General features: G+C 39.2%; 1 protein-coding gene across 3 annotated transcripts in view; it reads right to left on the bottom strand.

The window, feature by feature from the left end:
* Positions 1–14,342, bottom strand: part of atp2a3 (ATPase sarcoplasmic/endoplasmic reticulum Ca2+ transporting 3) — a 62,238-nt gene that overhangs the window by 19,918 nt on the left and 27,978 nt on the right. For all 3 annotated transcript variants that reach the window (XM_077504667.1, XM_077504666.1, XM_077504665.1), the window contains 5 exons: positions 9,001–9,105; positions 7,671–7,809; positions 4,024–4,104; positions 3,389–3,474; positions 768–1,232 (listed from right to left, as the gene is read on the bottom strand). In XM_077504667.1, coding sequence (XP_077360793.1) covers positions 768–1,232; positions 3,389–3,474; positions 4,024–4,104; positions 7,671–7,809; positions 9,001–9,105 — 876 coding nt within the window. The remainder of the gene's footprint in view (positions 1–767; positions 1,233–3,388; positions 3,475–4,023; positions 4,105–7,670; positions 7,810–9,000; positions 9,106–14,342) is intronic.

The raw sequence follows: 14,342 nt of genomic DNA, 5'->3' as shown, positions 1-14,342 counted from the left end.
GAAGTTGGAGTTAACTGTAAAATTATATTCATAACATTAAAAATTACATCAACTGTATGTTTAAATACAAAACATGCTTCATTTTTAGAAACATTGATAGCTTAGCACGAAGTTAGCAAATGCTAACAGGAAGTTAGCATCAACTTTGGGAGTGTTTTTCCCTCAAATAACGAATATCCACACACAAATCTTGTGGGAAAACATACCCACAGATGAGATAACACTACGCAAAGTCACAAATTTAATCAGATTAAATAGATTTCAATCGCAACTTTCTTCTGTACTCACTTTAAGTGTGTACACCATGGATACACGGCACCACACTGCCCCCAAGAGGCCAAAATGCACAGGAACAGTCAGTATTTGTTCTTACTGTTTTTTTCAGTTGCTAATTTAGTTTATTCTATTCTTACTTCACTTTCTTTTTGTTTTTATAATATTATAAAGTTTTTCAAGGATTCAAAGACTTTCTTTTCTCAAAATTCAAGGATGCAAACATTTTCTTCTTGTCCTAACACACATATCCACATGACATGGCAGGAAATTCAATACCCGAGGTCCCAGGTTAGCCCAGTAAGTCCCAAGACTTGTGAAAATACTCAAGATAAAAATACATAAACGAAAAGGTTGATGCTTTACAGTCACTGTAAACAAGAACGAAAACATAACTACGATGTGGCCCATGAAAATGAGTTTGACACTCCCGGTCTATATCGTCAAATCCCCAAATCACTAAAAGCAAATTTTAGGGTGGAATTGCCACTTACTCGACAGACGGACATTTGGTTGGTGGTGAGGGTCCCCGTCTTGTCCGAGCAGATAACGGAGGTGCAGCCAAGGGTCTCCACCGAGGGCAGACTTCGCACGATGGCGTTCTTCTTGGCCATGCGACGGGTCCCGAGGGCCAGGCAGGTGGTGATGACTGCAGGCAGGCCTTCGGGGATGGCGGCCACCGCCAAGGCCACTGCGATCTTAAAGTAATAGATAGCCCCCCGCACCCAGGATCCGCCATGGACGGGGTCCCCGAAGTGGCCGATATTGATCACCCACACAGCCACGCAGATGAGCGAGATGACCTTGGAGAGCTGCTCGCCGAACTCATCCAACTTCTGCTGCAGCGGCGTCTTATCTTGTTCCGTCGACGCCATCTGATTGCGGATTTTGCCGATTTCGGTGGCAACGCCGGTCGCCACGACGACGCCTATAGCCCGACCAGCAGCGATATTGGTGCCCTGTGGAAAATGAGATGAGAGTGGATGGAAGGTTGACATTTTTCCACCCATTTTTAATAAATTACGTCTCCTTATCATTATATTCGCCTTATTTCCATACAATCAGTATGGGTTTAACTCCCCCTCTATGAAGGCATGAAAGTGAGTGTGAATGGTTGTCTCTTTTTGTGCCCATTGATTGGCTGGTCAGCAACCAGGTTGTAGTCTGCCTTTTGCCCAAAGTCACTCTCAACTAGGGGTGTGAATTGCCTAGTACCTGACGATTCGATTCGTATCACGATTCACAGGTCACGATTCGATTCGATACCGATTGATCCCGATACGAATGGTCACGATTCGATACCGATTAATCCCGATACGAATTTATAAGTCGATTGTTGCGATTTTTTTTCATTCATATTTAGAAAATACTAATCAGTAAGCTTGTAGAGTGTAAGATTTATATGAAAATGTATTATTTATTTATCTGAAATTTCAGTCTTATAGAGGTTGTAATCTGTTTCATGTTTGAACAGCATTAAAATAAAAATATTAAGGCTTAATGTGCCGTTCATATAACATTCTTCCATGCTCAAGGTGTGAATCCTAAAAAAAAAAAAAAAAAATAAAAAAAAATAAAAAAAAAAATAAATAAATAAAAAAAATAAATAAATAAAAAAAAATCGATTCTGCTGATTATTGAATCGATTCGAGAATCGCGCGATGTAGTATCGCGATATATCGCCGAATCGATTTTTTTTAACACCCCTACTCTCAACAATAAACCAAAATCAATAGCAAGATGGCATGATTCAGAATTAGAATCAGATTTATTGGCCAAGTATGCAAAAACGATAACACTTCCCAACACAGGGAAGCCTGGCGGTTTGCTACTTGGCACCTTGAGTATCTGAGATGGAAAAAAAAAAGTAAATTGAGAGGGAATAAAACACGGGCCAGTCTGTGCTCCTTTAAAAGGTATGTCATGCAATAAGTGACCGCTAGATGTCGCTATAACATAGAATGCATTTAGAAGCACGTACACTACGGTAGCTTTGGGAGACCACACTACACACGCCTACCTCCAATTCTTATTTTGCGTGAGCATGTTGGCGAGCGACGGCGACACGGCAGCCGGTGCGAACACCGTCGAGCGACGCCGAAAGACCGAGCGAGCCGGAATTAGCCACTAGCTAACAAGAGCGGCTAGCGGGAGTTAGCCAGAGCCATAAGATGGAGTGGCTAACGAGAGCGGCTAGCGGGAGGAGCTAGTAACAATATCGCTAGTAAAAGAGCAAAGCAGAAGGTGACAAGCAACGGGAGCCCGAATCATAAGTCCATTAACTAAGTTGTCCTTTGGGCAACCGTAGCAGGAAGATGGCGGCGAAACATGGCAGCAAACATGGCATGACAGCCATGTAATATAATTAGTCATTACTAGACCTATGATTATATATAAAAAAAAAAAAAAAAAAACCTTTTTGCAGTACAACGTGTTTTTTGCTTACTATTGACGTAAAAAGTCTTTTTTTTTTTCTTTTTTTTTTTAAATGAATGAAATATTAGTTCACCACTAGATGGCGCTAGGGATCACTGCCTGTCCATTTAAAGATATAAAGAGGCAGACAAGCTTTCACCCTCACATTCATATTCAGTCAACATTACCACATATGATGTGATTTTAATCATCAGTTGAGAGCAAGTGAAAACCGGATTCCTGACAATATAGAGAAGAATGAAATTAAGTCCGACCTCTGCTCGAGGAAACCGACGTGCTGGGCTACACAGAAGCATCACATTCACCACTGACATGTTGGAAATAACACTTTTTCTACAAGTTTATGCTTGTTGAACACGAGTATAATGACGAGTCCCGAATTGATTTTTACCCGCCAAGTCTTTATCCCACTTGAAGAGTAATTAGCATCACTCTGAGTGGCTGAGAAAGGAGCTCCGTTTTGATCGACGCAAATCTCATTATTCAATCTGTCTTTCTGCTCACTTTTGACTAAGCACTTCCAAATTTGAATCATTTATACTTTTTTTTTTTTTTTTTTGGCCTGATAAATCATTTATCAGTTCATTATCAAATTCTCTTTGTTATTTTCCAGACGGACGCGTAGATTAAAAGCTGGGTTCAGAGCATGAATTATGAATAATTCAGAGGTTGTGCCCACCGAAAACAACATGTTCTTCTTGTCTTGATTGACAGCTCGAGGGTCAGGAACTGGGTCCGTGTGCTTGATGATGGACACAGACTCCCCTGAAGAAAAAAAAATATTAGGGGTGTCAGGCAATTAAAATTGTTTCATCGTAATTAATCACATGAATTCAATAGTTAACTCAGGATTAATCGCAAATTTTATATATGTTCTAAATGTGCAATAAAATGTACAATGTTTTTTTTTCTAAGTTTCATACTCTCATTAACATAAAAGTGGGGCAAAATGTTAAACTAATAGAAAACACTTGTTTCTGACTTCAATGGTGGGAAATTTTAATTTATTTTGTAATGTATTTTAAGTGGAAAACAATTGGCCATTTAGCTCAATTGGCCGATTGTTTGGGCTGATGTTTGAAGGCCAATAATAAATTGACGGCCGATTAATTGGTCGGGCCCTGTTTGGCACATTAATTTACGGGGGGAACTGTATTAAACGTATCGATTCATGGTTTTCTGAATCGATAATGGGCTATGAAAAGGAATATCGATTCGATATCGATATTTTAGACCCAGCCCTAATATCTACAAACAATGACAAAAAAAAAAAAATGTTGCATCAAATTCGGATTGAGGGACCGTCGAGAGTACCTGTGAGGATGGATTGGTCGACTCTCAAGGTGGTGGACTTAATCGAGGTCAACCTGATGTCAGCTGGAACTTTGTCACCAACTGAAAGGAAAATTACAAATTGTAAGCGTTTTTACGTGATAGTGAAAAAGGTTTGAGGTCAATTTGATAAACCAGCTTCGTCAAGTTTGTGCTGAAAAAGGTTGGATGATTTATTCATATTAATTATAACAATAAAGCAAAAATAAAGAAAGCAAAAATAGAGGGATGATACCTCCGATCTCTCAGACCCGTCTCAGAGGAGTAAACAAAAAAGGAGAGCGAGCGTACCGAGTGACTGTTTCCGCCTGTGTGTGTAGCAACCTACGGGAGATGGAGACAGGGTGTCTCGGGTGCAATGTGGGTTGTGTTTGTGTGGGAGATGCCTGCAGGCTTCAACTTGGCCAAGGCCGGACCGGCCCGGGGCAGGAGAGAGAGAGAGAGAGAGAGAGAACGCCTACCTTCAGCCACGTTCTGCAATGAACGCTTGTCACGATAGGGATATTATTTACAAACATGTTGAGTGGCTGTCACAAAACGGCGTCTACCGGCAACCAATTTGTGACAATAGAATAGTTGCATCTGAAATCATGCTCAATTGACAACGTTTAGAGGTCGGCATCTAAATCGAATACCCTCATTAGATAAATTCTATGTCAAGCAAGGTTATTATAGTTTGGGAATTTTCATTTTAGTTCGTTTTGAGTTTTGTTTCTTAAATGTAGTTCGTTTTTGTAAATAAGATGTCATCTATTTATTCACATTGAGATGCAGAACCTATGAGAGCTGTACACAGGAACAGTTGAGCAATAATCGGCAACCGCACACATTTCTCAGACAGCTTATAAAGACAGTAAATCGATCTCATTGGTTGTGGCTAGACACGTGGGCGCCAGTACTGACGTGGAATCATCTGAGCCGCCGGTACCTTGAGGCCACACTGCCACCTATTGGCCAGCATACATTATTTATTTAATCATTTATTTATTTTGAATTTTGGCAGTTTCGGTCCTCCATAAATACATTGTTGACCATGAACATTATAATCATTGTAAGGGTAAATTGTTTAAGAACGATTTGTCAGTGTACCTAATAAAGTGTCCCGTGAGCATCTTTTCAAAACAAATTCAGAGTTCAGTTAGTTCATATTTGCCCTGTGCTTTTGCCCCAACTAGCCAGTCAGAATCTCACTCTTGCATAATAAATTGGCCGAGTAAATGCGACTTTGTTAGCGGGAGAAGCCCAATGCAGGTTTCCATCTCTTCAGGTCTTCTGTAAACCCTCACACAGTCCCGACGCCGAGATCGCTGCAGTCGCTCCATTCAAAAAACCTCAAGGAAAGTTCCAGCGGAGGCGCAAAATGCAAGCGTGTCATAACGGCGGCGAGCATCGCCAGCGAAGTACCGACAAGTAACACTGCAGGGGTGGAACCTTATGTAAATATATTTATTATATTTTCTCTCCTCTGAGGGCATTTGTGGTCAAAAAAAAAAAAAAAAAAAAAAAAAGTGTCCTTTTCCAATACCTCCATACGGTTTATTTTACCCGCCTCGCATCAAGTTCCAGTGGAACCACCTCCGGGTAATCTGAGGTAGAGGAAAAGCTTTGGAGTTCAACGCAGTAAAGGAGGATACGGATTTATTTTCTTTGTCAGTGTACCCAGCGCTGTTTATGTTCGAGGGCTTTCATATGGGACATTTTGAGGAGAATGAAGTGCTAAGCTAAACTAATTTACCACCACGTCATTGCACCCATGTAGGTTGTAAAACTGGGGGACAAAAAGACCACAAAGAAATAATAATAAACATAAAATTAATACCTCTCTGACAGTGTACTTGAAATTGAGCATTATTTAGCAGAATGTTTTATATCTTGTTCAATCCATCTTATTAGTCATGCAGGGGTACCTAATACAATTAATTTGCACCAACTAAAAATACAACCCCTCATGACACAGGTGGGAGAAAAAAGAAAAAAGAAAAAAAAAAGAGCACGGGTCGTCGTCATGGCGACAGCGAAAGGTGGTAGGTGGGGATCGCGCAAAGTAGTTTTTTGATGCTTTAGGACCTGCGCGAGCTTGCCCGTGGGTCTTTGTTGAGCACACACGCGTGTGAGAAGGAACGCGCCGGCTGCAACAAGCCCAAATTCCAAAGTATTATCGCTTACATAATTGTCAACACGCAAAAGGGAGGGATAGATTTGCTCCCATTTATCTACGCCAGTTGTGTAAACTGCAAAAATTTATGAAGTGTTGTCGCAGTTACCATGAAAAAGTAACTCAGTTACTTTAGTGATTATTTGATTTAAAGAGTAATTCTGTGAAATTACAAATGACTTTAAAACTTACATTTAGCAGATAACCACCACCCTGTTTACGGTAACTCGTTCACTGCCATGAACGGTTATACACATCACAGTTGGATTTTTATTTGGCTGCCAGTGAATGGACACTTGGTTTTACAGTAAAAAACTAAGTAATATCAGGAAATGAGTTCGAGTGAAATTATTAAACGCATGTGTCCCCAATCAGCGTTGATGCCTTTCAGCATCAGATGACGCTTTCAAATAGAAACACGCCAATTAGCTATAGCTGAATGCTATGATATGAATGCATGTGGAATGCTTATGAAATAAATTGAGGGATAAATTATGACCTCCTGATTACTGGACAATGCACTTTAGTAAGTAAGATATGTACGCAAGTGGGCGTGGAAAGTAATTCAATGTCTGTCCCATTGAAAGTGAATGAGGAAAAGTTGATATTAACTCATTCACTGCCTTTGACGGAAAAAGACGTCAAATAATGCAATGCATTTTTGCTGGGCTGGCAGTGAATGTGTTAAACTTTAAATTTAGCAAATACTGTAAGTAATATTGAATCAGATTATATATACCCGGGAGGCGTGAATTTTTTTAAGCTAGTTGAAATTTGAACAGTGTAAATTGGAAGTATTAATTTCTATTATTACTTATGTTTATGTTTCCTGTATTATTCTTTCACTGTTTTGAAATTGCTTTAAGATTCCCACCATGGCCATAGTTTTCCTTTATTTAAAATGCACTCACGTAATTAAAAAAAGACTTTTTCGACATGGGTCAAATGCCAGTGGACTCGGACTCGCCATAATGGTCGGAGGTCACGCGCTTGCACATCAAGTCCGGCGTACGCGCGTGCTGAAACCAGAATGACAGCGGGACTATTTTTAGACTGGCTTGCCCACACACGGGCGCGTTTACAGCGGGGGATGAGGGTGTGTGTGTGTAGTGTGAGTGAAGACCTGACAAACATCCAGGTGGTGAGACTGAGAGCATGGAAAGCAAAGGGAAGTGGAAAGCTGTGGAAAGTTAAACTGGGCTTTAAACACAAGGGAAGACCACAACCACTTACACAGAAACTCACACATGCACAACCGGACCGTAGTCCTGGCACCTGCAAATACGGGGGAAAGATTGTTATGTAATCTTGTTGTGTGATATTCCGATGATATTTCCAGAATTATGAATGGGTATCAAAAGAGTGTGGGAGTACATTTCTGTGCAAGCTGCTGGGAGCAAACGCGCACCTGCACTTCAGAAAAAGATCACACGGAAGAAGAAATGAGCCTCCCCAAAGGGTTTGGTTGGCTTACCTGCGACTTCTACGATGTCTCCCGGAACGATGTCCCTGGCTTTGATTCTTTGCACGGCCTTACGGTTCATGCGGTACACCTTACCCATCTCGGGTTCATATTCTTTTAGCGCCTCAATGGCGTTCTCAGCATTTCGTTCCTGTTAAAAAGAGATGAATCACGTGTGTGTGAGTATGTATATATAAGAGGTGTGCCAAAAATCGATTCATAAAAGAATCGAGACTCTCATTTATTAATCGAATCAATATTAATATCCAAAAATCGATTTTATTTAAATTAGAAATGAAGAAGGAGAAAAGGTAGTTCTAGCTCACATGTTCTTTTTGTGGAAAATGGCACTTACAAAATTAATAAATGTTTAAAAAAAAAAAAGAAAAAAAAAAAAGGAACTTTAATGTCTCTATTTGTCATTTTGTCTTGCAAAGCAGACTGGAGTAGATCATGACAATGTTGTGCATAGCGGTAAATTGAAGCAGAAATCATTTGTCAATCAAATCATTTTGAATCGGAAATCGATTCTGAATCGAATCGTAGACCCAAAAATCGTAATCGAATCAAATCGTGAGACAGTCAAAGAGTCCCAGCCCTAATATATATATTAGGGGTGTTAAAAAAATCGATTCAGCAATATATCGCTATCTATAGGCGGCCAAATCGATTTGTAAACATCCATTTTTGATGGAAAAATATTCAACAAAACGTCTTAACTTATGGCTAGGGTTCACATCTTAAGCATGGAAGAATGTTATATTAATGGAACATTAAGCCTTAATATTTTATTTCAATGCTGTTCAAACATTAATTAATCGCAAAAAATTATCGCATTAATCATTACACCGTTAAATTTGACCACAGATGATCGTTTAGCCGTAACACAGGTTGTTTTTTTAACAATAAACATAACTAAGTAGGCATTTAATAAATGCATACGTATGACATTCAGAACATTTGTTCATGTCAAACTATTAGGGTCAATGGTTGATCTCTTATACTCTGCTGCCACCTACTAGCCCTTTTTGTAATTAGTACAATTTTTTTCACGCATTCTCTCCAGTTGAGAGGTTACATTAAAGCCTTCGGCATGCTCAGCACAAAAAACAAACATAAAAAACGTATAAATACGTCTTTGGGGCGCAATACATTTAAAATGGAACGTATTTATACGTTTTTGGGGTGCAAATCATTAATCATGATTAATCAAAATTCTAAAATGTGATTAACTTGATTTAAAAAAAAAATGACAGTTTGACAGCTTTAATAGAAACACATGAATGAATAAAGAAGCAACTTCGTCATTCTGAGAATTGAAAAGAAGAGAAGCGTATCTCACCTGCCACACGCCAATAACGGCATTGGCGATGAGGATAAGGAGGATGACGACAGGCTCGACGAAGGCGGTGGCCGTCTCCTCCCCCTCCTCAAATAAAGCCAACACCTAGACAAACATACCGTACGCACGCAGTCAGAACTTTCATCACACAGCTGATACTTCAGTTAGTCGTGTTTTGGTGTTGCGGAGGGAAAAAATGTCCTCATGGAGGGCAGAGTTGACGCAGCGGTGAAAATATCATTTAACAGCTGCGCCTCAAGCGAGACGCAACTTCTCGGCCACATTTTGTTTATTTGGGTCAGATATTTACATTTGGATTTTAAACATTAAAGACGGGTAACCACGGAATACTTTTTCACGACACCATTTAGAATTTAATTTCAAGCAATATTGACATCTCTCTTATGTTGGAGCTCAATGAAATAGCCAAAGAAAAAGCACCATTTGCAATATGCTGGTATTTACACAAACGTGCATGCTTGCTACCTTGGAAACGCTCAAAACACAATACTGTCATTATTTCATCATCAAATCCTAATTTCAAATTCATATTTAGCATAGCCATTCATACATTTTTCCACATGCCCCTTGGAAAATAACGATTGTGTTGTGGCCATAACTGCTTCATCACTGTTTCGTGATATCTTGATAGCCGAGAGCAGTTCATAAAGTGTATGAATTCAGAAGAGCTCGACTGAACCCAGCATTCAAAATAGAGTTAAAGGCTGCAAACATTTCAGACTGAACACGAGAACGTTGACTCTTTCTGAAATCCAGCTTTTATTTGAACGGCGTATGCATGCCAAAACAAACTCAATAATGCAGCACTAATGTAGTCAGACGAACGCGTCTCTGCTTTGTAATTATCATTCATCAAGTTTGGTTGGAGTAAAATTTGTTGCAGGGTTTCAATCCGATGCTGTAAAAAGTTTGTCGCATTATGACTGAAGGAAAAAAAAAACCAAAACAACAGCATATAATAGGATCCATACATGTCAAGTTTGGGATTTTTTTGGAGCATGTACCGGGAAGTTATTAAGCATATCCTTCATCATTGCGAAACACAAAATTTGATGCTCCGCCCTCATCATATAGTACTTCGAAAAGTCAGGATTTTCCCCCCTGTCGTTGGCTCAGGTCTTGACATGGTCCAGGTCAAGTCTGAAGTCAGTGATGAAACGTGTAGGAGAAGTGGGCAAAAGTTTGCCCCCTGTAAATGTGCAAAAATGGGACATTGAAAAATTCGTAGCTCACTTCCTGTTCATTTTAGCTGATGGGTCCAAGAGACGTTTTTGGTAGGTCTTGGGCTCCCTCATACACGTAAAAAAAATTCCGAAGATCTTGCTTAAAACGTACAAGCGGGGCTGCTTGGTTAAAAATTTCTAGGCGGCGCTATTGAGTCATTTTTTGTAAAAATAGCAGAATCCACGATAAAATGTTGCTCATTTTGCCAGGCCAGATGTGTGTGCCAAGTTTCATGAGTTTCTGCGCATGTGGAGACCCTCAGAATTGGTGTAGTTTTCTTGGCGAACAGTGCTTAGCCACGCCCACAGCGATTCGCGAAAACTCACAAACTTCGTGTTGTGACATCGTGAAGGCCGAAACCCTCTTCTGAGCAAATATGAGGTAGGTCCAGTTAACGTGGTTGGAGAAAAACATTAAAGAAAAATCATTAAAAAAAATAAATAAAAAATTGCCAGTTGGTGGCGCTATCAGTAAGATGAAATATAACTTCGTAGATGTCTTAAAGGCTGGACTCTCATCAAATGTGTGACATTTTGAGAAGATAGGATCATCTGGGTCAAGTTAAATCAGCTATCATTGTCACGAAAAATTATCAGACTTTGCGGCACTGTATAGGCCACGCCCTTTGGCAAAAAGTTTCAATATTCGATCTGGGGCATGATCAACATCTTAAGGCTTTTCTGACCAATTTTCAGCTGGATCCCTTCAATTCCCGTACACGCTTCCTGGTTTGAAGTCGGATAAGTCAGCAGCATAAGCCCTTAGCAACTGTGATGTCATTTTCAGTTGACAGCCAGTGACAAAATGGCCGCTCCTGAGCTGGATAAAGTGGGTGGCCGCTTTGCTCTTTGCGGTCTACTGGAAATGACATCACAGTGACTTAGGAAACAACCAATCACGGTTCACCTTGCGAATGTCACATGACCAAACTCAGAAAACAGCAACTGTGATGTCATTTTCAGTTGACAGCAAGTGACAAAATGGCCGCCCCTGAGATGGGTAAAATAAGTGGATTTTGCTGCTTAATTTATCGTCCACAAACGCAATATTAGTCAGAATGCCGTGTTTAGACTAGATATTGGCATCAAGTAATTTCTTCTGATTGACTTTAAAATCCAGACCCGACTCACACCTAACTTTGTTTTGACTTTGCTCTCATCACAGCCAAAAAAAAACATTTTATGCAGCGAGTCAACAGACAAAAAGGAGAACAGTTCATTGCGTCCATGTTCCCTCGTGCACTGGCAGCTGCGGCAATCAAATAGCTTTAAAAGTCATTTGAATGCCTCATTGATAAACAATTACAAGCGGACACCAAATCTGCCATTTGTTAGTGAAACTGTCGAGCCGTTTTACAACTCTGAAACTTCCTAGCAAAAAAAAAAAAAAATAGAATGACCTTGACATTTTAGGCCCCATTACACTATAATTACTGCAGCACTTTACACAGTTGATTGACTCAAACTCTCATCTGCCCTTCATCATTACACAAAATGTTGTATACAGTCTTTGGTGCCGTTTTACCAAGAGCCCAAATAACAGGGAATAAATTGGGCGTTCTCTCAAACAGATTGTGCACATCGTTGGTGGGCGTGTTTGACTCAGATTGGAATCTTTAACTAAGACAACAAATAGCAGGTGCTAAATTGTGATTTCCGCGCACTTTGAAAGATTGCACACGATTGCCGCAAAACTAAAGAGGCAGACTTAGAAAACAAACTACATTAGCTCAATATTCTGTTTTTTTTTTTGTTTTGTTTTTTTTCGTCTTTGGTGGTGCATTCAAGTAGCACTTCAGACAAGCAGTGAGTTCTCCTGAGATAACTGACACATTGTGTTCCTGATGTAACGATATCCAAACATCACGATATGATAATATCGATACGATAATTATAACGATATTGTGGGGAGCTTGGCGATATTTAAAAAAGGTCACTATGTAAAAAAAAAAAAAAAAGAGCTCATACTAAAATAAAAGTACAATATTGTGCTTTTGTACATAACATCAATGTTATGTTAATATTATTATTATGTTATGTTCTTAATGCACAAACAACATTGAGCTCCTCCACATATCGACTTGCTTCAGAGGCATATTACGTTGCCCTTCATCTGACAATTAGTGTAGATTTGAAACATAAAAGGACCAAAACATCCCTCATGAAAATTCAATTGCACTAAAAAAAAAACTAGCCACCAGAGGGTGCTAGAACTGCACAAGTGGTAGTCAAAATGGCTTTTTTTCCACAGATGTGTGGCATTTAAATATCGTGAACATGACGACGACGATATTGTGGCAGTTTTAATATCACAATATCGTTTATTATTATTATTATTATTATTATTTATTATTATTATTATACGCTTATCGTTACATCCCTAGTTCCTAAAGCCGCTACAGTAGACCTTGTTTTGATTACTATAAATCATCAATGCTAACCGTTTCTGCGCGTCTTGCTAGTTCAATGATGGCGTTTATATTCATATAACAACTGCTTAAAAAAAGAAAATACAGGGACTATTCAGAGCAAAGATATGAAAGCAATATGTCAGGCAGCTAATTAGAGACAACAATTATTCAATGTTGATATGGTTTCATATTTCAGGTTCCACTTTTTCCATCAACAGGAGGTCGTTGGCACTGTTATTAAATGGGCGCCGCAAGTGAGGCGAGATGAAGTGTCGCCACTTCCCATTGGATGATCGAGTGCTGAATAGCACAGAGTGTGTCACGGCACCCTCAGCCCGGTCGATAGCACATCATTCTGCTTCATTTAGGTTGCTTATGACGGAGAGATTGGATGGTGATCTTGGTAAGGGCCTTTTTAGAAAACACATGACACAGTCTGCACACATTCAGATCAGCTTTTGAATAGCCTGACCCAACTCTCAAGATAAACAAAGTCGATAAATAAGTAGAACATTTGATTTGTCTGTCACTTGACCTTACAGGAGACATATTACGGAAAGTTGACTTTTGAATTGCTTGACAAATGGGTGGATCTCCGGACTGGAGGACTTTCGCATCAAGTGTCAAACTACACGACCAAGTATATTTATAAAAATGTGTTTGTAAATAAGCCTTTCAGATCGTTTTTCTTAGTGAAGTAAAATTCAGATTCTGTAATCCAGCCAGCTCCGCCCCTGGTCAACATGAGAGATGATGGGCGGCAGGATGAGTGGTAGCTAATCTCCAGAAGAACAACCCCACCGCCATAACTAGTTGTTTTAAACGCAAGAGTTAAAAGACAGAATAAATGTGCTGTAATTATTGGTTGTTGGAGTATTTTGGCCAAAACATGTCAGAGACAAAAAAAAAAAAAAGGATAATAAAGCTAAAAGTCTGAGGATGAGGGAAGCTCAGTGCTACTTACGCGGAAGCAGCTAGCTAGCAACAGCATCAGCTGGCTACTAGTGCGCTTATACATGTTGTTGAGTCACTCCTAAGTTAGCAGTTATTAGCTGCGTGGTAGCGAATGAGCTAAAAATTTTTTTACAAGTGTCATACTCTTGAAAGGATGACGAGAAAAAGACGGAGAAGGCATGCTACATGCTAAGCTAACCTAAGATTAGCATGGCTAGCACATTTATGTCCTTGGGTGATTGATTACATTTTATACGCTAAACTGAATCAAAACCGGAAATGAATTAACTTCTAGTACGGTTTACGTCAACAAGGAAGAGTGGCCTATAATGTTAAAATTATATTAATATAGCATTATTTATCAATTTAGCAGTAATGTGATTTGTTTTCACAATGGAGTCCCGACTCTAGAAGTCTACACAAAAAAATGTTCTCAAAATTACATTGCGGCATTACCTTTCTATAAATAAATAAATAAATAAATAAATAAACTGTTTCTAGACAAGAAAATAAAGTTTACTGTTATACACAATGTGAATTTTAGAAACAAAAACGGCTGATTCTATTAAAAAAAAAAAATGTTCATCCATTAAATTGAATTTTTTTTGTTTGTTTGTTTGTTTAACAAAATCCTTGCTTTAGTTTCTTGGATTAACCTACAAAAATAATTCTTAAAAATTGCTCTACAAAGTTAGAAATTTGCTCCTCAAATGAAATAATTGATTCACAAAAC

The sequence above is a fragment of the Festucalex cinctus genome, chromosome 18 (assembly GCF_051991245.1).
Source record: "Festucalex cinctus isolate MCC-2025b chromosome 18, RoL_Fcin_1.0, whole genome shotgun sequence".
Lineage (NCBI taxonomy): Eukaryota > Metazoa > Chordata > Actinopteri > Syngnathiformes > Syngnathidae > Festucalex > Festucalex cinctus.
The sequence above is the reverse complement of the archived record's forward strand: the minus strand, read 5'-3'. Positions and strand labels throughout refer to the sequence as shown.